This window comes from Vipera berus (genome assembly GCF_964194415.1).
Source record: "Vipera berus genome assembly, chromosome: 3".
NCBI classification, from domain to species: domain Eukaryota; kingdom Metazoa; phylum Chordata; class Lepidosauria; order Squamata; family Viperidae; genus Vipera; species Vipera berus.
The window spans coordinates 104820788-104848104 of NC_138204.1; the positions used below are offsets into that span (position 1 = coordinate 104820788).

The 27317-nt window shown below is 41.8% G+C and overlaps 1 protein-coding gene across 2 annotated transcripts in view; it reads right to left on the reverse strand.

Moving 5' to 3' along the window:
* Positions 1–27317, reverse strand: part of PLA2G4A (phospholipase A2 group IVA) — a 197356-nt gene that overhangs the window by 98678 nt on the left and 71361 nt on the right. For both annotated transcript variants that reach the window (XM_081324965.1, XM_081324966.1), the window contains exons 4-8: positions 15973–16121; positions 13971–14084; positions 10469–10506; positions 8925–9054; positions 7730–7866 (exon numbers count right to left, since the gene is read on the reverse strand). In XM_081324965.1, coding sequence (XP_081181091.1) covers positions 7730–7866; positions 8925–9054; positions 10469–10506; positions 13971–14084; positions 15973–16121 — 568 coding nt within the window. The remainder of the gene's footprint in view (positions 1–7729; positions 7867–8924; positions 9055–10468; positions 10507–13970; positions 14085–15972; positions 16122–27317) is intronic.

Consider the following 27317-nt stretch of genomic DNA (forward strand, 5'->3'; position numbering starts at 1 on the left):
TTCTCAAAAAGTGTAATGAGAACATTAAAAACCTAAGTTGCAAGCTTCTATTAACTCAGAAAGATTTTTAAAATACCAAACCAAAGAATTAGAAATAGAACCACTAACTAAAAGCTGATTTAACTTGTTTAAAGATTTCAGCAATTTGTTTATAGAATCAAGGGATAAAGAAATATGCATAATACTTCCGGTTTGACGACGCAGCTGCTCCGTCTTCCACGTCCAGTTTCGCTTTGCTGGGGGAACCTGGAAAGGGTTGAAAGTCGCCCTGTAGGGGTGATCAGAAAGGAGGGGATCCTTGTTGGATCGCCGAGGGCAGTAGCCCTTCCACTTGATCCAGGGCAGCCCTCCAAACCGGTGGACAAAAGACCGGTCATAGCACTATGGCTCGCCACTAGGCTGCAGACAGCTGAAGTAATAATAATAATAATAATAATAATAATAATAATAATAATAATAATAATAATGATGATGATGATGATGATGAGGAGGAGGAGGAGGAGGAGGAGGAGGAGGAGGAGGAGGAGGAGGAGGAGGAGGAGGAAGGGACCTTGGAGGTCATCTAGTCCAACCCCCTGCTCAGGCAGGAAACCCTATACCATTTCAGACAAGTGGCTGGCCAGTCTCTTCTTAAAAACCTCCAGTGTTGGAGCATTCACCACTTCTGGAGGCAGGTTGTTCCACTGGTTAATTGTTCTAACTGTCAGGAAGTTTCTCCTTAGTTCTAGGTTGCTTCTCTCCTTGACTAGTTTCCATCTGTTGCTTCTTGTCCTGCTTTCAGGTGCTTTGGAGAATAGCTTGACTCCCTCTTCTTTGTGGCAGCCCGAGATATTGGAACACTGCTATCATGTCACCCCTCACCCTTCTCTTCATTAAACTACACATACCCAATTCCAGCAACCGTTCCCTATATGTTTTAGCCTCCAGTCCCCCAATCATCTTTGTTGCTCTTCTCTGTACTCTTTCTAGAGTCTCGACATCTTTTTTACATCGTGGTGACCAAAACTGGATGCAGTATTCCAGGTGTGGCCTTACCAAAGCATTGTAAAGTGGTATTAGTACTTCACGCGATCTTGATTCTATCCCTCTGTTAATGCAGCCTAGCACTGTGTTGGCTTTTTTGGCAGCTGCAGCACACTGCTGGCTCACATTTAAGTGATTGTCCACTAGGACTCCGAGATCTCTTTCACAGTTGCTACTATTGAGCAAGGTACCACCTATACTATACCTGTGCATTTGATTTTTCCTGCCTAAATGTACAACCTTACTTTTTTCACCATTGAATTTCATTTTGTTAGATAGTGCCCAGTGTTCGAGTCTGTCCAGATCCTCCTGCATCTTAAGCCTATCTTCTGGAGTATTGGCTATTCCTGCCAGCTTGGTGTCGTCTGCAAATTTGATGAGTTCCCCATCTATCCCCTCATCCAAATCATTGATGAAGATGTTGACGAGCACTGGGCCCAGAACAGGGCCCTGGGGTACCCCACTACACACTTCCTTCCATGTAGATGCAGTTCCACTGAGGACCACACGCTGAGTACGGCCTGTCAGCCAGCTATGAATCCATCTGGTGGTGATGCTATCTAACCCACATTTTTCTATCTTATCAAGTAGTAGGTTGTGATCTACTTTATCAAATGCCTTACTGAAGTCCAAGTAAATTATATCTACAGCATTCCTCTGGTCCACTAGTTTTGTCACTTGGTCAAAGAATGCAATAAGATTTGTCTGGCATGATCTGTTTTTGACAAACCCATGCTGGCTTTTAGTGATAACTTTGTTCGCATCAAGGTGTTCGCTGATTTGTTGTTTGATTATTTTTTCCAGAATCTTCCCAGGTATTGAGGTCAGGCTGATAGGTCTGTAGTTTCCTGGATCTATTTTTTTCCCTTTTTTGAAGATGGGAACTACATCAGCTCTCTTCCAGTCCTCTGGTAGTTCCCCAGTGCTCCAGGATCTTTGAAAAATATAGTTCAGTGGTTCTGAGATCACGTCTGCCTGTTCCTTGAGAACCTTGGGGTGTAATCCGTCTGGTCCTGGTGATTTGAACTCGTCTAGGCTGGACAGGTGCTCACTTACAATTTTCTTGCCTATCTTAACTTGTGTTTCTATTCTGTTTTTATGGCACTGGTTTTGGTAGGTTGGACTGTTTTTTCCCTTTGTGTAAAGACAGATGCAAAAAACGAGTTAAATAGTTCTGCTTTCTCCCTGTTGCTTGTCACCTTCTTGCCACTTTCCCCCACTAATGGACCAATCATTTCCTTAACTTTTTTCTTGTTTCTTATATGTTGAAAGAAGCTTTTTTTGTTATTTTTGACTTTGGTCACAAGCCTTAGTTCATTTTGAGCCTTAGCTTCTCTCACTTCATCTTTGCAGGGACGGGCTGTTTGCTGATATTCTGCCTTAGTTATGTGCCCCTCTTTCCACTTCTTATACTTGTCCTTTTTATCTTTCAGTTTATCAGAGAGTTCTTTATGCAGGCATGCTGGTTTCTTTTGAAAGCTGTTATTTTTCTTCTTTTCACACTTACCACCAGGCAATTTTAAAGCAGCGCAGTTGAGACTGGGTGAGATCTACCTCTCTTAAATCCTAACTATTTTTTTACCTGCATAAGCTGCTTAAAGTACTTTCCCCCTTGTGGAGAGAGAAGGGAGATTTTATCCCTCCATCTAGAAACAGCGGTGACTGACTATGCAGGGGAGTTTAAAATGTTGAAAGAAAAACTTGATCCTAATTGGAATTCTATTTTTTTAAATTTGTGGACTAAAAGATTTTCTATACTTACTGAAGATTGGGGGTTTTACTTATAAAAAACAAGCAGAACTGAAAAGGTTATAAAAACTTTGGATTTAAAAGAAAACTTTAAATGGTAGGAGCGACATCTTGTGGCTAAGAATGATACTACAATTTGTTATTGCTTAAAAGAGACTTGGCCAGCAGCCCAGACAATAGATAAGACTTATGTAGCCTTGAGACATCAGCTGTGAGAAGCCCAGCTGTTTTCCCTATCCAGTGACAAAATCTTTTTTTGCATTCTCTGATTGCAAAGCTTCCGGGGCTCCAGGGCAAGTCGTGGGATTACCCATTCCCACGACGTTAGGGAATGGCAGCAGGTGTAGGAACAGAGGGCCGTATCGATCTCAGGGAAGGCCTCTCCGCTGCTTGCAAGCGGTGAGGCACTCCGACCCTCTGGCTCCGCCCCGAGGTCCCGGGAGTGAGGATGTGCAGCCTCCTGAGCTCCGGCTGGTGTACTTGAATGCCAGGTCTGTCGCTAATAAAGCTCCTCTCGTCCGTGACTTGGTCAAGGGTGAGCAGGCGGACCTGGCTTGCATCACGGAGACTTGGTTGGGCCCGGAGGGTGGTATTCCTCTGGTTGATCTTTGCCCACCAGGTTTCCGGGTGCTACACCGGCCTCGGGCTCAGGGTAGGGGTGGGGGAGTGGCTGTTGTTATGAGGGAGACCTTGTGCCCGCGGGAGGCCACCGTTCCTCAGATAGTCGGGTGTGAGTCTCTCTTTTTGAGATGCGGCCCTGGTGCGCAGTTGGGCTTGCTGCTGGTGTACCTTTCGCCTAGTCACGCAGCAGCAGCCCTGCCTGAGCTTCTCGATGTCCTCTCTGGGTTGGTGATTGAGTTCCCGAAACTTATAGTTTTGGGGGACTTCAATCTACCATCTCTGGGAGGATCATCTGAGTTGGCTCGGGAGTTCATGGCTTCCATGACGGCCATGGACCTGACGCAAGTAATTTCGGGACCGACTCATGAGGGAGGCCACACCCTTGACCTAGTTTTCTTATCTGGACGGTGGTTAGATGATCTTGGTGGGGGCTCCCCAATTGTTATGCCCCTGTCATGGACCGATCATCATCTCCTGCGGCTGGTCTTCCGTTTTGCTACCCCCCGCCGTGGGTGTGTGGAACCAATTAGATGGTACCGCCCCAGATGCTTAATGGATCCCGAGAGGTTCCAGGCAGCGCTGGGGTCCCCACCTGCCTCCCTCACTCACAGCTCGGCAGATGCCTTAGTGGAAGCCTGGGAAAGGGCAGCCACTGAGGCTCTTGACCGAGTTGTACCCTTGCGGCCCCTGACCCGGTGCAGATCCCGTCGAGCTCCATGGTTCTCTGCGGAGCTCCGGGAGATGAAGCGTCGGAGACGGGGCCTAGAGAGCGGTTGGAGATCCAGCCGATCCGAATCCGACCGATTGCGACTAAGAGCCTATATTAGGTCTTATCTCGCTGCGATAAGGGTGGCAAGGTCTAATCACTTCGCTACCCTTATCGCGTCCGCAGATAATCGCCCGGCCGCCCTGTTTAGGGTGACTCGCTCCCTCCTTAATCAAGAGGTGAGGGAGGAACCCTTGCAGGGTCGTGCCGAGGAGTTTAACCAACATCTGTCGGACAAAATCGCTCGGATTCGGACCGGTCTGGACTCTGACTGGGCAGAGTCTGACGATCAGGACACGGGCGGTCTTGTCGATATTACCTGGGAGGAGTTTGATTCTGTGACTCCGGAGGAAGTGGACAGGATTATGGGGAGGCTGAGCTCCACCACATGTTTATTGGACCCGTGCCCTTCCTGGCTGGTCTATGCAGCCCGGGAGAGGACACGCAGCTGGTTGCAGGCAGTTATATCGGCTTCTTTGAGTGAGGGTAGCTTCCCTGCTGTCTTGAAAGAGGCGGTGGTGAGGCCTCTCTTCAAGAACCCTGCCTTGGACCCAGCTGTATTGAACAACTTTCGTCCGGTCTCCAACCTTCGCTTCCTTGCGAAGGTTGTTGAGAGTGTGGTGGAGCATCAGCTCCCTCTGGTCCTGGATGAAGCAGATTATCTAGACCCGTACCAATCGGGTTTCAGGCCCGGGTACAGCACGGAGACGGCATTGGTCGCGCTGGTGAATGATCTCTGGAGGGCTCGGGACAGGGGACATTCCTCTGTTCTAGTCCTATTAGACCTCTCAGCGGATTTCGATACCATCAACCATGGTATCCTGCTGCGGCGTCTCAGGGGATTGGGAGTGGGAGGCACGGTCTTACAATGGTTCTCCTCCTATCTCCAGGGACGTTCGCAGTCGGTGTTGACAGGAGGGCAGAGGTCGACCGCGAGGTCTCTCGTTTGTGGAGTTCCTCAGGGGTCGGTCCTCTCGCCTCTCCTGTTCAACATCTATATGAAACCGCTGGGTGAGATCATTCGTGGCTTTGGAGTTGGGTATCATCAGTACGCTGATGATACCCAGCTTTTTCTTTCAACCCCAAACCACCCCAGTGATGCCCTCAACGTGATGTCCCGTTGCCTGGAGGCGGTTCGGGTCTGGATGGGGAGGAACAGACTTCAGCTCAACCCCAAGACTGAGTGGCTTTGCATACCTTCATCCCGGGTCTACTCGGATATTCCATCTCTTTCTATGGGGGGTGGACTATTACCCCCCGTAGATAGGGCTCGCAACTTGGGAGTCCTCCTAGATTCACGGCTCACCTTGGAAGATCACATAGTGGCTGTGACTAGGGGGGCTTTCGCCCAGGTTCGCCTGGTGCGCCAGTTGCGGCCCTATCTAAGCCGGGATGATTTATGCACGGTCACTCATGCGCTCGTGACCTCTCGTCTAGACTACTGCAACGCTCTCTACATGGGGCTTCCCTTGAGGACCACCCGGAGGCTCCAACTGGTACAGAATGCAGCTGCGAGAGTTGTGTTGGGAGTCTCCCGATACTCCCATGTTACACCTCTGCTCCGTGAGCTGCATTGGTTACCAGTTGTCTTCCGGGTGAGATTCAAGGTACTAGTAATGGTGTTTAAAGCCCTACATGGCAGGGGTCCGGAGTACCTTAGGGAACACCTGCTGCCGGCATCAACTTCCCTCCGCCCTGTGCGTTCCCACAGAGAGGGCCTCCTCAGGGTGCCACCGGTCAGAGAATGTAGATTGGTGGCCCCCTGGGGGAGATCCTTCTCTGTGGGCGCCCCGGAACTATGGAACCAGTTACCAGTTGAGCTCCGGACGGCGACCGATCTTCGCTCCTTTCGCCGCGATCTAAAAACATACTTGTTCGAACAAGCCGGCCTGGCCTGAGGGGGGATTGGTGGGGTTTTTATTGTCATTTTATTGGGGTTTTTATTATGTACTAATTGTTTTTTAGTGGGCATGTATTTAATTACTTTTTAACTTTTGTAATTCTGTGTTTTTATTCTTGCCCTGTACACCGCCCTGAGTCCTTCGGGAGAAGGGCGGTATAGAAATATTAATAAATTAAATTAAATTAAAATTTTAACCTAATATACTTCTAAGATAATATGGACGACGATCAGGAACAGAATCTCTCTATGTTGAAAGCAATTTATCAAACTATTCTTACAGCCACTGATGAAACAAGAGGTTACAGAAAAGAACAAGATGTCAGCCCAGATATATGAACTCAGACTTTGATTACAAATAAAAAAACAACTACACAGAATATAACAGAAAAGGTGGAACAATTAAAGATTATGACAGAAGATTCAACTGATCAACAAATACAGTCAATGGAAAACCCAGAAAAGGGACTGACAATATGGAAAAAGGAAAAGACTTTCTACATAAATCATAAGGAACCTGAGGATCAAGAAGAAGAACAGACTGAAGAGAAGATAACTACATTGAGATTGAAAAAATAGAGAGATGATTTGTTAGTCCTCTCAAAAAAATGGCGACTGGATGGTTTTTTCTACATCAAACAATATACGTAACAACACAGCGAGATTTGTTTGATGACTCAAAAGAACGGACCTGGAAGACAATTTGGCAAAGAATGAAAACCAGAATAAGACTCAAAAAATTGGGGGTTTGACTTACTCATGAGAATTAAAATCGAATATACTCAAATAGATGTGTACTTTGAATACTAGATATCGTTATGAGATGAGATAAAGAAAACTTTGGTCATTTATAACTTAGAAGTATAAATATTAATAGTTAAATTTGAACATTGATTTGCTTATAAAGGTTAAATGTAAAGGTAATTAAGATATATATATATAAGCTAAAAATCTATCAATGAATATAATAAAAATATTTTTATTTAGTGGTAATAATAAAAATTATTAGCTTAAATATGATATAGTAGATATTAAGAGAAAAAGACAGGAAGTATTAAATGTTGAAATAGGAGGAATTTGGGTTACTAAATTTAAGATATCTGGAAATTACCAGAAAATAAGAATATTATATTACTAATTAGTTGATGTAAGATAGTGAGAATTCAAATAGATAACTCATATATCCTGAACATTAGATCTTGTGATGAATTTTGATAAAGGGAATTGGTGTTATTTAAAACTTGGAAATTATAAATATCAAATGTTAAATATAAATATTAATGGAAAATTAAAAATTGGGAAAAATTAAGCAAAAAATTGAATGTTAAAACAACTAGGATATGTATAAACTAAAAATTATTGATAAATGTAAGAAAGTTATTTTTTATTTAATCAATATAATAAGAATTGTATTAATTTAAATGTGAGACAGTAAATACTAAGGGGAAAAGAGAGGAAACATTTAATGTAATAGTTTGAGATCTGTACTAAAGATATTTGTATGTTATTGAATTATTGACCAACTCAGCCATCACGTTGTTTTTCAAATATTTAAATGTAAAACTAGAAAACCAATAAATTTTTCTTTAAAAAAAAGAAATTTGCATAATAAGAGTAAAGTATTGTCTCTTAAAATTAAAAAAGTTTTTTTTTAAAAAAAGCAAACTTGCCATGTGGATCCAGATAAACCAGCAATATATGTTGCACAGTCTAAAATTCCAGATTCATATAGTGCTTTCATTACTCCAGAAAATCCCACAGTTGCCCGAAATCCACCTCCAGATCCCAAGATTGCTATCACTGGCACCTGGGAAAATATACAATATAGATGCTTTCTAAGGTATTTATCATGCAACAACACGAGCAAGACATTATATATTCATGGTAACATAACATAAATAGCACAATGTAGCAAAAAAACCACCCACTCAAAAAATAATTTGTTCATTCCCTGAAGACAACCCATGGTTTATATCTCTCTTCATCCAGATTTGAACACATATTTGCAAGAGCTAATCTGTATTTAATACTCCTTAGGGAGATCAGCTTTGAGGTTTTTGTAGGAAGAAAGAATAGGCTAAAAAATTCTAATCTGTAAACATCTTTACTGTCTCTGCTCACCATTTTAAAAATTGGAGCATTGACCAATGTGTTAGCATGTCATTTGTAGTCTCTCTCTCTGCCTTATGCATGAAAATTTACAAATAATCTCTAAGATATTCAATATAGAGAAAACTAATTATTTGCTTGGCTAATTTGTTTGCTGTGCTGACCAAAAACATTTCTGGATCATTTAACAACACAAAAGCTCATATTTGGACATTTTAAGCAATAAGAAATGTTTAGGAAAATAAGAACACTGTGTATATCTCCCTGTCCTTTCCAGTTCCCATTTTCCCACATATCAAGATGGCATGTCTCACAGATCAAACAATAAGTTTTTATAATTTCAGCTCAAACAAACCAATTAAAGTTATTAAAGACTAGAGTTTTTTTTAAAAACAAGCTGTTATATTTAGTTAATACTAGAATAACTAATTCTAACTAAATTAGTTAAAACTAGAATTATCTAGTTAGAAAAGCAAATGAAGTCTTAGCAATCATGCATAGCATTAGGTTCAGAACTTGATAAGAAAGTTTAAAGCGTTTTACTTAAGATTAAAAGCCAAAGTCTTCAACTGAAACAAAATGATATGATAATTTTAGGAAGTATTCCAGGTTTGGAGAACATCAAGTGGATTGCTGATAAAAGTACATGGAAACAAAAACTTATAGAGTTGAAAGGCAAAAAACAAAATCTAATGCAATGTAGCTTTAGATCATTCTGGGGTCGAAACTTGCTGGTTATAAACAATCCACACTTACATCACGAATGGAGGCCAAATCAGCTCCCAGTAACTTGTTCAGATGATGCATTACTCTAGTTTTCCGCTGCTGTCGGAAGTCCTTCTCTTCATCACACAGAGCCATGCTAAAACGGAGGTCTGTTGAAGAGCTGTTGAGCAAAACATGGGTTTAGTCCTAAAAGTCCTACTTAAAGAAGTAAACAATTTAATCTATGCCAATAAAGTCCTGGTCAAGCCTGGACTCTCTGTAATGTGGCATGTAATGTAATGATTTAATGATTTAATAATATTTAATGATTTAATGATTTAATAATATTTAAAGTGTTTCATTTTTACATATGGTGTAGGCTTGCAGTTCCAAAAGGCTTAGAGGAAGTGAATTGTCTGGATCCACTGCCATCAGGCTTTAGGCCAAATTATAGTACCAAGACAGCTTTAATCATGCTTGTGGATACATAGAAGGGTCAGTCAAATTCAATGGAACATAACTACAGACAGTGCTTTTTTTGTAAAAGAAAAAGGTGGCAGAACTCACACATGTTATACAACCCGCCTTGCCTACCCTACAAGGTTCCATCCAAAAAAGGTGCCGGAACTCCGTTCTGAGCGTTCAATGAGAAAAAAAAGCCCTGACTACAGATAAGGCAAAATACAGGACTGCCAAATAAATATACATAGGACTAAACTACAGCAATGTTCTACTTTGAGATCAATAAGACAATATTGGAAAGCATCCATTGCTGATCTTAATGAATTCTCAATCCTATGTCATTGTAGTCCAATATATCTTTGTAATACAGTTTATATATCATACCGTATTTTCTAGCGTATAAGACGACTTTTTAACCAATGAAAATCTTCTCAAAAGTCAGGGGTCGTCTTATACGCCGGGTGCTGAAACTTTAGGGACAGGGCTGGCTGGAAAACCTGCAGCGGATCTCCCATTTGGTCTGCGTAGGGAAAGCAGGACCAATTGGAGAAGAAGCTGCAGTCTGTGGTTTTTTACAGGCTGGGGTCTGGGCGTCTTTCCTTCTAAAGTTGAAGAGCAGCTGCAGTCTATCCCAACTTGAAAGGCAGGTGGGGAATGCAGCAGTCAGAGCAGCTGCTTAGCTCTAAGGACACATTTGACTCAGGAACTGGGCGGGCGGGCTGGAAAACCTGGAGCGGATCTCCCATTTGGTCTGTGCAGGGAAAGCTTTAGAGTGAATTAGGAAAAGTTTAATCCACTTGCACTGTTTTATGTTTACATGTTTGATGACAAACAGCCTTATGTTTATAAGTGACAGTTTTCCTACCAAGTACCTGCATGTCATAAGCATTTGAATTAAAATTACCATATTAAAATCAAATCTGATGTTTTTTAATTTTTATTTGGTGTGCGTTGGAAGAGGGGTAGTCTTATACGGCGAGTATAGCCCAAACCCTATAATTTAACAGGAAATGTAGGGGGTCGTCTTATACGCCCAGTCATCTTATATGCCGGAAAATATGGTAATTGCACAAAAAAAGGAAGACAAGCTATCATTTCTGCAATTACACTTGGCAAATGCCAAGATTACTTACCAAACTTCAAGAGATACCTCCAATATGACTTCGGTAACCTAAACAAGCAATGTTATAATTGTATCACAATTTTTGTCAACAAATTTGTGATCTGTTGTCTTATAAACAAAGGAGTCTCACCTAACATTAATACTGCTACCAGTTTATATTAGAGCAGATTTTTTTCCTAACTTTCCAGGCTTTTAAGGCCTTTTTTTAAGCCACTACATTTCCCCCCCAAACACATTGTTATAATGCTTTGAGTGCACAGATTGGGACATGTTTAAGGAAGCAGCTACTGATAACCAACATACAAAAGTTGTGGAGTATGCCACCATGGTGTCTGCATATATCCAAAAGTGCATAGATGATGTCTGTGTCCTGAAAGGCATTGTTGTGAGGGCGAATGATAAACCATGGATGACCTATGAGGTCCACAAGATGCTGAAAGCACGGAATGTGGCTTTTAAATCTGGCAACATGCTGGCACTTAGAACAGCCAGAGCAAATCTGAAAAGTGCCATAAAAGGTCCAAAGTAAGCCCATTGCCAGAAAATTCAGAACTTTTTTCAAGACCCTACAAACACCAGGTGAACGTGGAAAGGAATCTGGGCCATTATGGATTACAAGGTGAATCCACCGAGATGCAAGGACCACAAAGACTTCCTAAACAAACTGAATGCATTTTTTGGTAGATTTGAGACATCAAATAGCACTCCTGCTAGGAAAGCTGTGCCCCATCCTGATGAGCAAGTGCTAAGGTTTGATATCACCTCTGTCCGGAAAACACTGAAGGAAGTTAACATTTGGAAGGCAGAAGGTCCAGATAACATCCCTGGATGTGTCCTTAGAGATTGTGCAGATGAACTGGCTTATGTTCTCACAGATATTTTCAATCTTTCATTGCAGCAGGCAGTGGTCCCATCGTGTTTTAAGATGGCCATCATCTTACCAGTCCCAAAGAAGTCCACAATTACAGGCCACAGTGACTACTGTCCAGTTGCACTGACATCCACCATTATGAAATGCTTTCAGAAGCTGATAAAGGACTTTATTGTATCTAGCCTCCTGCCAGCATTTGACTCACTTCAGCTTGCCTACCGACCAAATTGCTCTATGGAGGATGCTATCTCTTCTGTTCTCCATCTGATCTTGAAGCACTTAGAGGAAAGAAATACTCATGTGCATTTGTTGTTTGTCGACTTCAGTTTGGCGTTTAACACAATCATTCCCCAGCATCTAGTAGACAAACTGGGCCTTTTAGGCTTAAACATCCCTTTGTGCAACTGGATTCTTGATTTTCTTACCAACAGGCCCCAATATGTGTGAGCTGGAACAAATACCTCCAATGCCATTTTCTTGAGCACAGGTTCTCCTCAGGGCTGCATCCTAAGTCTTCTGCCATTCACCCTGTTGACTCATGACTGTTGTGCTAGGTTTGCCACCAACCATATTGTGAAGTTCACAGATAATAGAACAGTAGTGGTGACAATGATGACATGATGACAATGTGGAAGCTTACCGCAAGGAGGTTGAGGGGTTGGTGAACTGGTGTAAGGAAAACAGCCTAGTTTTAAATACCAGAAAAACCAAAGAGATCATTGTCGATTTCAGAAAAGGCAGCCACAGTCACACTTCTCTGTGCATTAATGATTCACCTGTGGAGATGGTTACCAGCATCAAATTCCTGGGTGTGCAGCTAACAAGTAGGCTGGCTTGGTCGCTCAACAGTGAGAAACTAGTGAAGCAGGCACAGCAGCACCTGCACTTTCTGCGTTGCATGAGAAAAGCTCATCTTCGTTCCCCTCTTTGGACTGCTTTCTACAGGGAGACGATCGAGAGCATCCTGTTATACAGCATCACAGTCTGGTTTGGAAGCATCACTGCTTCAGACAGGAAGGCGGTGCAGAGAGTGATGAGGCTGGCCGAAAAGAGCATTGGCAGTTCCTTCCCTCCCATCCAGGACATAGCACAGAAGCATTGCTTGAGCAGGGTCCGTAAGATTATCTGGGACACCACTCATCCTCTTCACAACCTGTTTTCCTTGTTACCTTCTGGGAACAGGCTTCGTGGGTATCAGTAGCAGAACATCCAGATTCAACCATAGTTTCATTCCATACAGCATTAACCTTGTGAACTCTCAGGCTTCCTCCTTCCGTTATATATTCAAGATGGACAGTATTTAATATTTTATTGTTATGTATATGTAGGGGTGTGGGTCTATACATATGTTGTATATAGTATGTTTTAGGTGTGTGTCATGTATGTGTTTCACTTTGAGAGCGGGCAACTAAATTTCATTTTTGATGTGTGCCATTGTGCCTGCAGTAAAAAATGACAATAAAATTATCTTATCTTATCTTCATACTTTTATTTTACTTAAATAAAGAAGTGGTATGAACTATTTTTAAGAATAAACATATAAATATATTTCCTTGGTCTCAATATATTATCAATACAGTTGATACTATCTCATATCCATCCACCATTTGGATCACAAAGACTGCAGTAATAATTTCATGTTAAGGAGAGGAGAGGGGAGGGGAGAGGAGAGTGCTACATCTTATATTCTCTGGAAGACATAAAAAAATCAATAGGTTTTCCTAAGAAAAGGAATAATGTATGACTATTAGTAAAAGAAAATGGAATGGAATTATACTTCAGTTTCTCAGCATTTATCATCTTATAACCAATGTAATATGATTTTTTTGCAATGCTGTTACCTATATAAATAATACTGCCATATTACATAAGTAATCAGAGCAATTTTATCTGGGAAGTGATTTTGAAATGCATTACTGAGAGGAACCGAGAAGAAAAACTGAAAGTTACACATTCCATCCATATCAAAAAAAGGAATTAAAATGTAGACTCATAAAAAATATCAAGACCAGAGAATAAAAAAACTTGACATGTATATTTTCAAATCAAATTCATTTTTCAAAGTATGGCTATTATCCAAACTGGAGCAAATACCAGATTCAACATTTCAGTTATGAAAAAACTAGATGCTGCTCAATTAATTTATGAACATGGTTCAGGTCTTGACACTACAAATGAAGGATAAAAAATGTGGGATAGCAAAATGAAAGTACACTTAAACATGGCTTATGGCTTCTCATGGATGGCTCAGCATAACTGCAGCTATCAATATGTGTGTTGTGCATGCAGCTGTGCAAACTGGACTACAAAATAAATTTCATTTTAAGAAATGCCTACAGCAGTGGCTTCAGCCAGGTAAATCCTGTATTAAAAATACTAAGATTACAACCTTAAAACAGCTTCAAAGAGTAAAAAAAAGATGTGGTTTGACACACCGTGTCAGTCATCAGTCATCATTTTGTAATCTTTGTATTTTCAACAGATCACATCATTTTCAGTACCAGAAATGTTTTAAGAGAACTAAAGAACATCATTTCTGTACTACTACATTCTAGATTTTACATCCTCTACTTATAACCTTGGAAAGTGACCATTTTGAGACCAACAATAGTGAAACTGGCATGTTGATTTTTGAACTTACTCTGTTAATGATAAATGGAACTTGTTTCTTCTCCCCAATTTTCAAAGATGAAATGGGAAAAGTTGCTGTACCAATAGTCTCATCCATCACATAATTTGCATCCATAAGAGTAATCTGAAAAAAAGATACACACTTAAACTGAACCTTTTCATATCCTACATAAATGTAAACAACTTTTTGAAAATGAAGCAAACATGCTTAGTAAACATAATTTTAAGTTAATTTTCAACATACACTTTATTGATTAAAGATCCAAAAACACATTTCATTACCAACTTCTTTCACTTCAGGTCAACAAAGCAATATTGGTTAAATATTTTTACTTTTTAATTGGAAGATCTATAAACCTTTACCAGATATGGCAAAACAATTACACTGACGGATTATCCAAACAATAGCTTTGGAAAAATGATTTGTATTTTTACAAATTATTCATACTAAAATTACGTACATTAGGATAGCAACAAGTTCTTCAGGATGAATGGACATAGTTGTATACCCATTAGTCATAAATTAGGTTGGCCAAACTGATATTTATTCCTGATGGTCATATGATATTTTGGTGATATTTTGTAAAAATACAAACTTCTCATTTTATATATTAAAGGTAAGAGATAACAACTTATTATTCTGTTCAGAAAGCAAACGAAACCTCCTATTCGGTGGCAAAATTATTTCTGAGCTCAAGATTTTGCCTCTCTTTTAAACACTCTCCTTTCTACTTATTTGTCTTTTATCCTTTCTCAAAGGGGCTCATTTATTTAGAAAGGGAGAAATAAGTAATATTAGAAAGCTCATTTCAAGCTAGACTGATATTCAGAAGATGTAGACCAGCTGCAATAAAGCATGTATTTTTGAAATGAGAAATTCATATTGAAACTTTCTCATTCTGCTCTATATTATATTCTAGATGACCTATATATTTTATATGTATACACCTCTGTGTGTGTGTGTGTGTGTGTGTGTGTGTGTGTGTGAATCTTAGCTCTGTGATTCCTATTGTTTCTCGCAATATTTTATACTTGTAAAAAGCACTTTATTAAAAAGGCTCAGACTACCAAATCCCAAAATCTGTTCACAAGATTGTCTTGTCATCTTATACTCATCATTTTGGTCAGTGTTATTTCACAATGGTAGAAAAGGTGCTGAGAAAACATGCTGTCCAACTTAAACCTCTTAGATTTCCCAGTTTAATTTCTTTTTTTCCATTTTCCAAATGCCTTTTTCTCTTTGCACTCTAGGTCTACGTTTGCTTGAAATCTGGACTATATACTGTAACTTTAGACTGAAGGAGTCCCTCTGCAAGGGAAACTGGTGGTTTAGAAATATGATGGATGGATGGACGAGACAGACAGATAAACAAAGAGGAGACTAATGCGACTAAGTACAAATTCATGTCAGGCCTTAGGACTGATACTCAGTGTGTATACACATGAATTTTTGTGTGGAAATGTTTCATTAAGGAAGCTTTCATTTATAATAAAGTCATAGAGCAAAATCTAAACACTCTACCTCTGTAAGTTAGGGTACTTAGCACAGGGGTCCCCAACCTATGGTCCACGGCCCAGTGGGCCTTGGAAATGGCTGGCTGGTGGATGCACGTGTGGCCATGCATTCCCCCCTGTTGCGCTAGCGCCCGCAGCCATTTGTGCATGTGCCCAGGCATGAACAGGAATGCTAGCGCAGGGCAGGTGTCCACAGCCCATTTGTGCATACACCACTAGCCTCCGTGGGGGATACACGGCCGTTCGTGCATGAGCATGGCACCAGAGCATGCCGCATGTGCAAAGGGGCTGCTAGTGCCGTGCCAGTGTGTGTGGACCCATGCGCACATGCACACACCAATTTTGAAGCTGCTCTCCTTCCCTCCAGTCCTCGAGCCCGGAAAGGTTGGAGACCTCTGATTTAGCACACACTGCCTCTTTTGACACTGCAGTTAATATTTTTAATACAGTATCCACACCGCATGAGTCCTTTTCCCTATAGATATTTGTACTAGTACCTCCAGAATATTTTCCTGGTTGGGATCCAAAATTATTTCAAAAGTTTCATTCCACTCGGGATTCACATTGTTGTTGATATGCTTTGTTTTCTTTCTGCTGTCTGGTGCTGTGGAAATAAAGAGCTCCACATAGGGGTCAGGAGTGTCTACTGTAATAAAATAAGAACATGCAGGTATCAGCAGTAGTTTCTTTGAAAACCTGAAAGCCGGCCATAACATCAGATTCCCTGAACTGAATCTTTACAAATCACATATTGTTTAATAATTGATTTCTAAGGTGATACTATAAATCTATACAAAAGTTTTATATGATATCTATTTAAAACTATATACCATATAAAACTATTTAAAAGTTATACTACTCCTGCAATAACATAAAGTGGTCATCAGTTTGGTACAACCATTATTCATCTGATTAGCTTTGCTCAATAAGGAGAAAACAACACACTAAAGTGAGCTAAAGTGAACCACTCAGTAAATAGGTCCAAAAAAATATCCCCTGTATTAAATATAATACTATATCCCTACAGATTTCACTCCATTAGTTGTTGTCGACTATAGGGGGGGGGGGTTTGCTCATTTCCATTTCAAGGCCATTTAGCCTTGACAGTTCCATAGTCATGTGGCCAGCATGACATCACAGAGAACTGTTACCTTCCCACCAAAGTGGTACCTATTTATCTACTTGCATTTGCATGCTTTTGAACTGCTAGGTTAGTAGGAGCTGGCATGAGGATGGGAGCTCATCCCATCCTGTGGCACTTGGGTCTTGAAAGCTAAGTGTCTTAACTGCTGAGCCATCACGTCACCCTTATGTAAAGAGAAAGAGTACAGACATTCATGCACATATCAGCAATCAAAGTTTGGCTAAAATACTGCCCAAGAGCAAGCATGCTAATTATAAAGGTAAAGGTAAAGGTTCCCCCGCACATGCGTGATAGTCGTTTCCAACTCTAGGGGCCGGTGCTCATCTCCGTTTCAAAGCCGAAGAGCCAGCGTTTGTCCGAGGACGTCTCCGTGGTCATGTGGCCGGTATGACTAGACGCCAAAGGCACACGGAATGCTGTTACCTTCCCACCGTAGTGGTCCCTATTTTTCTACTTGCATTTTTATGTGCTTTCGAACTGCTAGGTTGGCAGAAGCTGGGACGAGTAAGAGGCGCTCACTCTGTTACGCGGCACTCGGGATTCGACCCACCAAACTGCCGACCTTCTGATCAACAAGCTTAGCGTCCTAACCCACTGAGCCACTGCATCCCTATGCTAATTATAGTCTTATGCTAATTAAAGTATTTATCTGACATTGTGAAACAATGACTTATCTCCTCTGTAGGCAAGTACACGTAGTTCTTGACTTACAACAGTTCATTTAGTGACCATTCAAAGTTACAAAGGCTCTGAAAAATATGACCGTTTTTCATATGTATGACCTTTGCAGCATGCCATGATCACATGATCAAAATTCAGATGCTTGGCAACTGGTTCATATTTATGACCTTTGCTGTGTTCCAGGATCATGCAATCATCTTTTGAGACCTTCTGACAAGCAAAGTCAATGGGGGAGTCAGATTCACTTAACAACCAGGTTACTAACTTATCAACTGCAGTGATTCACTTAACCGTGGCAAGAAAGGTCATAAAATGGGGCAAAACTCACTTAACAAATGTCTCACTTAACAACAGAATTTGTAGGACTCAATTGTGTTCGTAAGTTGAGGACTACCTGTATATGCATCTGCTCTCAACTTAGGACTGTCAGGAGATCATCAGGTGGGAAACTCCAATAGAGGACTTTACAGACATATGTAGCCACTTTGAATAATGTTAGGGATTTTCATCCTATATCTGAATAAGAAGCTTGCTTGTTTTATAGTTAAGTCTTTTAACTACCCACAAGGTATGAACTGCTTTCATCATCTCCAAAAAAAAGCTACTCCCAGGCATAGAAAATTGTGAATCAAAGGCAAGACATTTTCATCCCAATGGTGTCATCTGGATCAAAAGATTGGAGTAAGAGCTATCTGAAATAACATTCATGTTTTGCAGTCATCTCTGCTTGCAGGAAGAAGAAAGTATGAGCAACTACAGTGTAAAGGACTCCAACTTCTCCCATGAGTGTTGACAGATTTCCTGGGTATTTAGCACAGGTAATGCTCATCTGGGAAGAGATTGTGCTGGAGACTGAAGTGGCAGCAGGTGAGAATAACACAAGGAAAGCAGACTGTAATAAGATGCTATGATCATGGCAGATTGTAATGTAGCAGAATGAAGTCTTTTTTATTAGCTTTCTGTCTCATACAAAGTTTCTTAGTTTCCAGTATGAATTTTTTTCCAGAAGAGTGACCAGCAATATACATCATCAAAAGTCAAAGGAATATTCTAGGAATAAGAAAGTTTTAATAGATTTAATACATTTTAAATTATTTTCAATGTGATTTTATAAAGCAGGCGTTTTTTCCTTTTCTATGTGGACATCGCATCCACAGATAACCGCCCGGCCGCCCTGTTTAGGGTGACCCGCTCCCTCCTTAATCAGGAGGTGAAGGAGGAGCCCTTACAGGGTCGTGCCGAGGAGTTTAGCCAACATCTGTTGGACAAAATCGCTCGGATCCGGACCGGTTTGGACTCCGACTGGGCAGAGTCTGATGGTGAGGACATGGGTGGTCTTGGTAATGTCATCTGGGAGGAGTTCGATCCTGTGACTCTGGAAGATGTGGACAGGATTATGGGGAAGCTGAGCTCCACGTGTTTATTGGACCCGTGCCCCTCCTGGCTGGTTTATGCGGCTCGGGAGGGGACACGAGGCTGGCTCCAGGCAGTGATAACTGCTTCTTTGAGAGAGGGTAGCTTTCCCGCCGCCTTGAAGGAGGCAGTGGTGAAACCCCTCCTCAAGAAGCCTGCCCTGGACCCAGCTGTTTTAAACAACTATCGTCCGGTCTCCAACCTTCGCTTTCTTGCGAAGGTTGTTGAGAGCGTGGTGGCGCATCAGCTCCCTTTGTTCCTGGAGGAAGCTGATTATCTGGACCCGTACCAATCAGGCTTCAGGCCTGGGTACAGCACGGAGATGACATTGGTCGCGCTGGTGATCTCTGGTGGGCTCGGGACAGGGGTTGCTCCTCTGTCCTAGTCCTATTAGACCTCTCAGCAGCTTTTGATACCATCGACCATGGTATCTTACTGCGGCGTCTCAGGGGGCTGGGAGTGGGAGGCACGGTCTTGCAGTGGTTCTCCTCCTACCTCCTGGGACGTTCGCAGTCGGTGTTGGCAGGAGGGCAGAGGTCGGCCTCGAGGTCTCTCGTTTGTGGAGTTCCTCAGGGGTCGGTCCTCTCGCCTCTCCTGTTCAACATCTATATGGAGCCACTGGGTGAGATCATTCGTGGTTTGGGGGTTGGGTATCATCAATATGCTGATGATACCCAGCTTTTCATCTCTACCCCAAACCACCCCAGCAATGCCCTCGATGTGATGTCCTGTTGCCTGGAGGCGGTTCGGGTCTGGATGGGGAGGAACAGGCTTCGGCTCAACCCCGACAAGACTGAGTGGTTGTACGTGCCGGCATCTCGGGAAATTCAGATTACTCCATCCCTAATTATGGGGGTGAGTTATTAGATAGGGCTCGCAACTTGGGTGTCCTCCTAGATTCGCAACTCTCCTTGGAAGATCATATAGGAGCTGTGACTAGGGAGGCCTTTGCCCAGGTTTGCCTGGTGCACCAGTTGCGGCCCTATCTGGACCGGGATGCCTTGCGTACAGTCACTCATGCGCTCGTGACCTCTCGTTTAGACTACTGCAATGCTCTCTACATGGGGCTGCCCTTGAGGACTACTCGGAGGCTTCAGCTGGTGCAGAATTCGGCCGCGCGAGTGGTGGTGGGGGTTTCCCGATACTCCCATGTAACACCTCTACTCCGCGAGCTGCATTGGCTTCCGGTTGCCCTCCTGGTGAGATTCAAGGTGCTGGTGATGGCCTATAAAGCCCTAAATGGCATGGGTCCGGATTACTTACGGGAGCACCTGCTGCTGGCATCAACTTCCCTTCGTCCAGTGCGCTCCCACAGAGAGGGCCTCCTCAGGGTGCCATCGGTCAGAGAGTGTCGACTGGCGGCCCCCAGGGGGAGGGCGTTCTCTGTGGGCACGCCAGACCTTTGGAACCGTTTAACGGTTGAGCTCCAGATGGCTCCTGATCTTTGCTCCTTCCGCTGTGACCTAAAAACTTACTTATTTGAACAAGCCGGCCTGGTCTGATGGGTTTGGGGTGTTTTAATATTAATTTTATTATTTTTACTGTAATTGGGCTACAATGTTTAATTCTTTTTTAACTTTTGTACATTGTATTTCTATTGTACAGGTGAAACTCAAAAAATTAGAATATCATGCAAAAGTTCATTTATTTCAGTAATGCAACTTAAAAGGGGAAACTAATATATGAGATAGACTCATTACATGCAAAGCAAGATAGTTCAAGCCATGATTTGTCATAATTGTGATGATTATGGCTTACAGCTCATGAAAACCCCAAATCCACAATCTCAGAAAATTAGAATATTGTGAAAAAGTGCAATATTCTAGGCTCAAAGTGTTCCACTCTAATCAGCTAATTAAGCCATAACACCTGCAAAGGCTTCCTGAGCCTTTAAATGTTCTCTCAGTCTGGTTCAGTAGGAATCACAATCATGGGGAAGACTGCTGACCTGACAGTTGTGCAGAAAACCATCATTGACACCCTCCATAAGGAGGGAAAGCCTCAAAAGGTAATTGCAAAAGAGGTTGGATGTTCCCAAAGTGCTGTATCTAAGTACATTAATAGAAAGTTATGTGGAAGGGAAAAGTGTGGAAGAAAAAGGTGCACAAGCATCAGGGATGACCGCAGCCTGGAGAGGATTGTCAGGAAAAGGCCATTCAAAAGTGTTGGGGACTTTCACAAGGAGTGGACTGAGCCACCACACACAGACGGATCCTGGACATGGGCTTCAAATGTCGTATTCCTCTCGTCAAGCCGCTCCTGAACAACAAACAACATCAGAAGCGTCTTAACTGGGCTAAAGAAAAACAGACCTGGTCTGTTGCTCAGTGGTCCAAAGTCCTCTTTTCTGATGAGAGCAACTTTTGCATCTCATTTGGAAACCAAGGACCCAGAGTCTGGAGGAAGAATGGAGAGGTACACACTGCAAGATGCTTGAAGTCTAGTGTGAAGTTTCCACAGTCTGTGTTGATTTGGGGAGCCATGTCATCTGCTGGTGTTGGTCCACTGTGCTTCATTAAGTCCAGGGTCAACGCAGCCGTCTACCAGGAGATTTTGGAGCACTTCATGCTTCCTTCCGCAGACGAGCTTTATGGGGATGCTGACTTCATTTTCCAGCAAGACTTGGCACCTGCCCACACTGCCAAAAGCACCAAAACCTGGTTCAATGACCGTGGGATTACTGTGCTTGATTGGCCAGCAAACTCGCCTCACCTGAACCCCATAGAGAATCTATGGGGCATTGCCAAGAGAAAGATGAGAGACATGAGACCGAACAATGCAGAAGAGCTGAAGGCTGCTATTGAAGCATCCTGGTCTTCCATAACACCTCAGCAGTGCCACAGGCTGATAGCTTCCACGCCACGCCGCATTGAGGCAGTAATTGCTGCAAAAGGGGCCCAAACCAAGTACTGAGTACATATGCATGCTTATATTTTCAGAGGTCTGATATTGTTTTATGTACACTCCTTGTTTTATTGATTACATGTAATATTCTAATTTTCTGAGATTGTGGATTTGGGGTTTTCATGAGCTGTAAGCCATAATCATCACAATTATGACAAATCATGGCTTGAACTATCTTGCTTTGCATGTAATGAGTCTATCTCATATATTAGTTTCCCCTTTTAAGTTGCATTACTGAAATAAATGAACTTTTGCACAATATTCTAATTTTTCGAGTTTCACCTGTATTTATTGCCCTGTACACCGCCCTGAGTCCTTCGGGAGAAGGGCAGTATAGAAATTAAATTATTATTATTATTATTATTATTATTATTATTATTATTATTATTATTATTATTATTATTATTATTATTATTATTATTATTTATTATCTCCTTATGAATGCTGATGCTTGCTGATACCTGCTTGCTCAAAGCTTGAACAGTGGAACATATTCATGTTTTTAGATGAGTACATAGTAAAATTGGACATCTTTATTTGTCTGGTTGAGTTCCACTATCATAAAGCTATTCTGCTTTTAAATCAGATGCCTTTTTAAATTTTATTTATAACATAAAATAATTAAAAGGTATTCCTATGATAAAAAATATACTGGGGTTGAAGACTGCAATTAAACATATTTAAAGGTATCATTGCAATCAAATTCTGATCACTAGTTAATTTTGCAACCTTAGCCCTTGAGAAAATATGATGTTATCAGTTTCAACAAGCTGTATAAAACAGGGGTCCCCAACCCCCGGCCTGTGGACCAGCACTGGGCCGCAGCATACCAGCAACCGGGCCATGCAAACAAGTGAAGCCCCATCCACTGGATACAGGCAGCATATGAAACCATGCCCCCTCTGGTCCACAGAAAAATCTTTCTCCACAGAACCAGTCCCTGGCGCCCAAAAGGTTGGAGGCCTATGGTATAAAGATTGATGGCTTGTTGACTGGTAAATACATGTTTTAATAGACTGTTTCAGTATCCATAGTTTCCAGACTCAGTACAAACAACACTTCTTTTACAATTACTAAGTTTCCAAATTGTTAGTTCAGATCTAAATGTGTATTTTTGAAAAAGGGATTAATAGAATCTTCTAATTAATCTCCTAAATAATCTTCTAATTTAATTGCTAACTGCAGCAGGAATTAAGACAATTTGTTAATAACAGAACTGAAGAATGCTCAGTTCTGTTATTAAATAGTGGAGGAACTCTACTATGGGCTTAAAGAAAGTGAGGCAATAAGAGGAAAAAACAAAGAAGTATTCTGAGTGATGAAATGTGTTTTAGTTGAAGGCATTTTTTTGCAGACAAAATTTAGGGGAAAAAATCAGGAGAAATTATTTATTTTTTATTTATTACATTTTTGTTCCACCTTTATTACTTAATAGGTAACTCAAGGCGGTGAACATATATAGTACTCCTTCTTCCTATTTTACCCACAACAACAAACCTGTGAGGTGGGTGGGGCTGAAAGAAAGTGACCCAAAGTCACCCAGCTAGATTTCAGGGCTAAAGCAGGGCTACAAGTCACAGTCTTCTGTTTCTATGCCAGCATCTTAACCATTATATCAAACTGAAGGAAAAGAAAAAGAAAAGGCAGCAGTTTAGATAACTTGTCCTAAAAGCAGAAACATAAATCAAATGATAAATAGCAATATCACTTAGATTTATATACCGTGTCAAGTTTCTGACGTATGGGCTTTTCAAGTGACTCTGAGGCATTGTTTACCTTAAAAGTCCTTTATTTAGCCTAATACATCGGCAAATGCTTGCTCGAAGGAAGCTGGAATCTGAAATCTCCGCCCCCTTGCAAAATATATTAAACACAATTCTCCACCTTTCTAATTTTTTCATTAATCATATTCTCCAATTAATTTAAATAATCAGTTTCCCTTCCATTAGAAAGCCCTAAAAAGATGAATTCTTGATTGCTCAGGCTATCTCTCTATCTGACCTGCCTTCTTTCGAAACTCCCGCACGTACTCTAGGGCAGGTCAACCAGCTTGCTTTATCTTATGGATTTGTTCTTCTGCTTTGAGGGCAATGGATGGGTCCTCAAATCTTTCCCTCAGCCCCAGGAGGAAAAGGTGGGGGTCGTCCAATTCATGGGCCTGCTCGTTATATAAATTGTTCAACCATTCAGATGCTTCTTCCTCTAGGTTGGACACAATCACATTGACCATCGCATCCGGGTCTGGGTAAATGTGACCCAAGCAATTCAAGTGAGAGCGTACTTGGTTGAGGAAAAAAATCAGTTTCTCTGTGTCCCCATAGAAGGTTGCTCTGAAGGGTGGGCTCATCATTGCTTGTTGGGGCCCCCATTGCTCCTGGCCCCACCCTAGTTGTTGGTTCAACAGCTGCTGGGGCCATTGCTCCTGTCCTCCCCTTGGTTGTTGGATTAATGGTTGCTGGGGGCCCCACTGCTGTTGTTGTGTCCCCAGGTGCAGCTGGCTCCCTCCTAGTTGTTGATTCAACAGGGCCCCCACTGCTGTCTATCCCATTGGTGTGGCTGTAGGCCCAGGGGTTGCACATTTGGGCCCTGCTGCTGCCTCCCCTGCTGTGGTTATCTGAGGGAAGGATGCTGTTGGTCGGCAGGACGTTGTGCCACCACCTGCTGTTTTAGGTCCCTCAATGTTGTTGGACGGGTGGGGGTTGCTGTTGTCTACTCTGGATTTTGGCTGCAGGGAATAGTCGTGCCCTCTGCTGATCTACTAATAGACATTAGTATCATATGCTGTGGTGCCTCCCTCAATTGTGGGCCCCTCAGTGGTTGCTTGGCACTTGTGGGTGCTGACCAATCTCCATGGGATTGTCATCCCCCAATTGGCTGTCGCTCTCCCGGTTTCTGCAACACCCCAATCTGCTGCAAGGCCTCTATCAGCTGATTTAGGCTCAGAGGTAGCTGCCCCTCCTTCTGTGGGGGCTGCCACACTCCCCACTGCTGAGGGGGGCCTAGTTCCTCTTCTTCTGTGAGACTGGAGGGAACTCTAGGGGTTGGAGGGCCGTTAGTTCTGCGAAAAGAGGGCTGGGGACCTCTTTTGGCAGGAGCTGTTCTGCGCTTCTCACATCTAGTTGTTCAAACCTTTCTGCTAAATTGTCAATTGATTGGCTTTGGGCTGCAGATGGATATTTCCACTCACCCAAGTATTCAATCTCAGCTGGCCTGGCTGCTCCCCACCAGTCTGGGGAATACGATGTGCAGGATTCACTTTGTTGTCGTCCCACCTCCTCTGCCTTTGAAGCCCTTGGGGATGGCAAGGCTGCTTTGAGGCACCTGGAATCTCCGCTGGGCTTAATCCACTCTGACGACCAGACCATTTCTCCCGGTCATTTGGGTCTAGCTCCCGGCTGGGAGGATTGCTGAAACTCTTTCCCTGCCGGCTTCTTCGCTGGCTCTTTCCCCGCTCGGGTGGCTGCTGGTGTTGGGGAGCTGGCTTCAGGCAATTTTTCTTCCTCCATGATGGGATGTTCCCCAACTCTTTGCAGACTGCCTCCCAAACTTGGAGACAGTGACGGGAGGTCAGGACTCCCTAATTATTTTAAAAAGTAGGGAGATTCCAGCTTGATGTCAAGTTTCTGACGTATGGGCTTTTCAAGTGACTGAGGCATTGTTTACCTTAAAAGTCCTATATTTAACCTAATACACCGGCAAATGGTTGCTCGAAGGAAGCTGGAATCTGAAATCTCCGCCCCCTTGCACAATATATTAAACACAATTCTCCACCTTTCTAATTTTGTCATTAATCATATTCTCCAATTAATTTAAATAATCAGTTTCCCTTCCGTTAGAAAACCTGCCAAGTTCTTATCTTCTTTAATTTCATGGCCTTGAGGTACAATCCTCCTTCTCCCTCCTCCCAGCCTTTATATTATTTCTTAAAGCAATACACAAGTTTAACATATGAAATAGCTGCTTCTTCATCTCTTGTCAAGCAAGAACATTCGATGTTAGCAGCGTTGACATACCGCTTCACAGTGCTATACAGCCCTCTCTAAACGGTTTACAGAGTCAGCATATTACCCCCAACTATCTGGGTCCTTATTTTACTGATCTCGGAAGGATGGAAGGCTGAGTCAACCCTGAGCCGGTGAAACTCAAACTGCCAAACAGCTGGAAGTGGGCAGTCAGCAGAAGTAGCCTGCAGTACTGCATTTTAACCACTGCACCACCAGCGAAAAGGATCAATCCAAAACATTATCAATGTTCACAGGGATTTTTTTTATCATAACTCAGCTGAATATTTTCCTATAAACAATTGCAACACAGATTGCACTGCTATTATATTGTTTCTTATTTTAATGCAGCTCCTCAAAAGGAAGCCATATATTTGAGAAACACTGAAAAACAATATGGTACTTGACTGCTCCTGCTTATATGAAACCTTTGATGTAGTTTTCTTGGCAACAATGAAATCTAGATGCTGAATCAGGAGCTCAGATCATCTTTAATGGCATTTGGATTCTGTTCATCTTTAGTTATGTGAAAACTGTTTTTATATTCTAGCTTTCTCTGTTATGATTCTTATTTGGTGAGTGCTGCTTTGATTTTGTCTTTCTGAAGTTAAATTATTGGACATTGTTATTTATAAATAAATAAATTTAGGGATTTTTGATGGCATTTTTGCAAATTTATTTATATTCTTGTAATTGGGGCTTTACTGGAACTGATTTTTTATTGTCAGCTGTCACAAACTGGATGTAACAAGCTCCTGAATGTGATTTTCAGCTTAGAATTCCAAATCTCTCACTGATCATAATCTGACAGAAAGAAATGGCTAAAACAGTTTTTATAATGTGATAGACTTGGAAACAATTAGAAGAATCTAATCCTTTCTTAATGGGAGGTTTACTGTAAATTTCAGACAAAGTAGTGCATAGAATTTGTTCTAAACAGCTTTTATTTTAATTTATTTTTTAAAAAAACTGGTAACTAGAGCGTTCATATCATGAATCCTTTGGAATATCTAGTCTGCCACATAGCAAATTAGGAAATTCTGGATTTTAGTCCAGCTATTCATGAATACAAATGTAGTATCACTGATATGTTATTACATCTTTAAATCTTTGTTTCATAGCAGAGGAATGTATGATTGAATGATCATCTTAAAAAGACTGAAGAGGCCAACTGTAACTGTTCAGGTGTAATTAAACGGAACTCATTGGTCAACAACCAAGTAGTTTGACCTTCCTTTTTCCCCATTGAAACTGTATGAAAAGGATTCACCTGCACTCAGGATGACATCAGAGTGGGCTTCTAGCACCATCTTTCTCCTTAATAATCAACTGAACATGCAACGCATTGCATGGGCACATGACCATTTTAAGAGAAAAGATGGTAGTGTTGATAATCTGCACAACATTTACAAGCCCTTTTTACAAAAACAGAGCCCAACTGTCATCTATCAAAAGTGACTTTCCTCTCCCCTCTGCTTCAAAAAAGTTGTCAGAATCCATCCATTGCCCATTCCATATTACTGTATTTTATGGTTTATGCACCCTTGAATTCAAAAGTGAAGTGGTCTTTCATGAAAACACTACTTGTAAAATTCCTGTTTCTAAGAGACAAAACCAGTAAAAAAGTTCTAAACTGTAGAATAATCTTCTCTGAAAACCCCAAAGGGGAGATTCCAGATAAAACATTTCTGGGTCATTA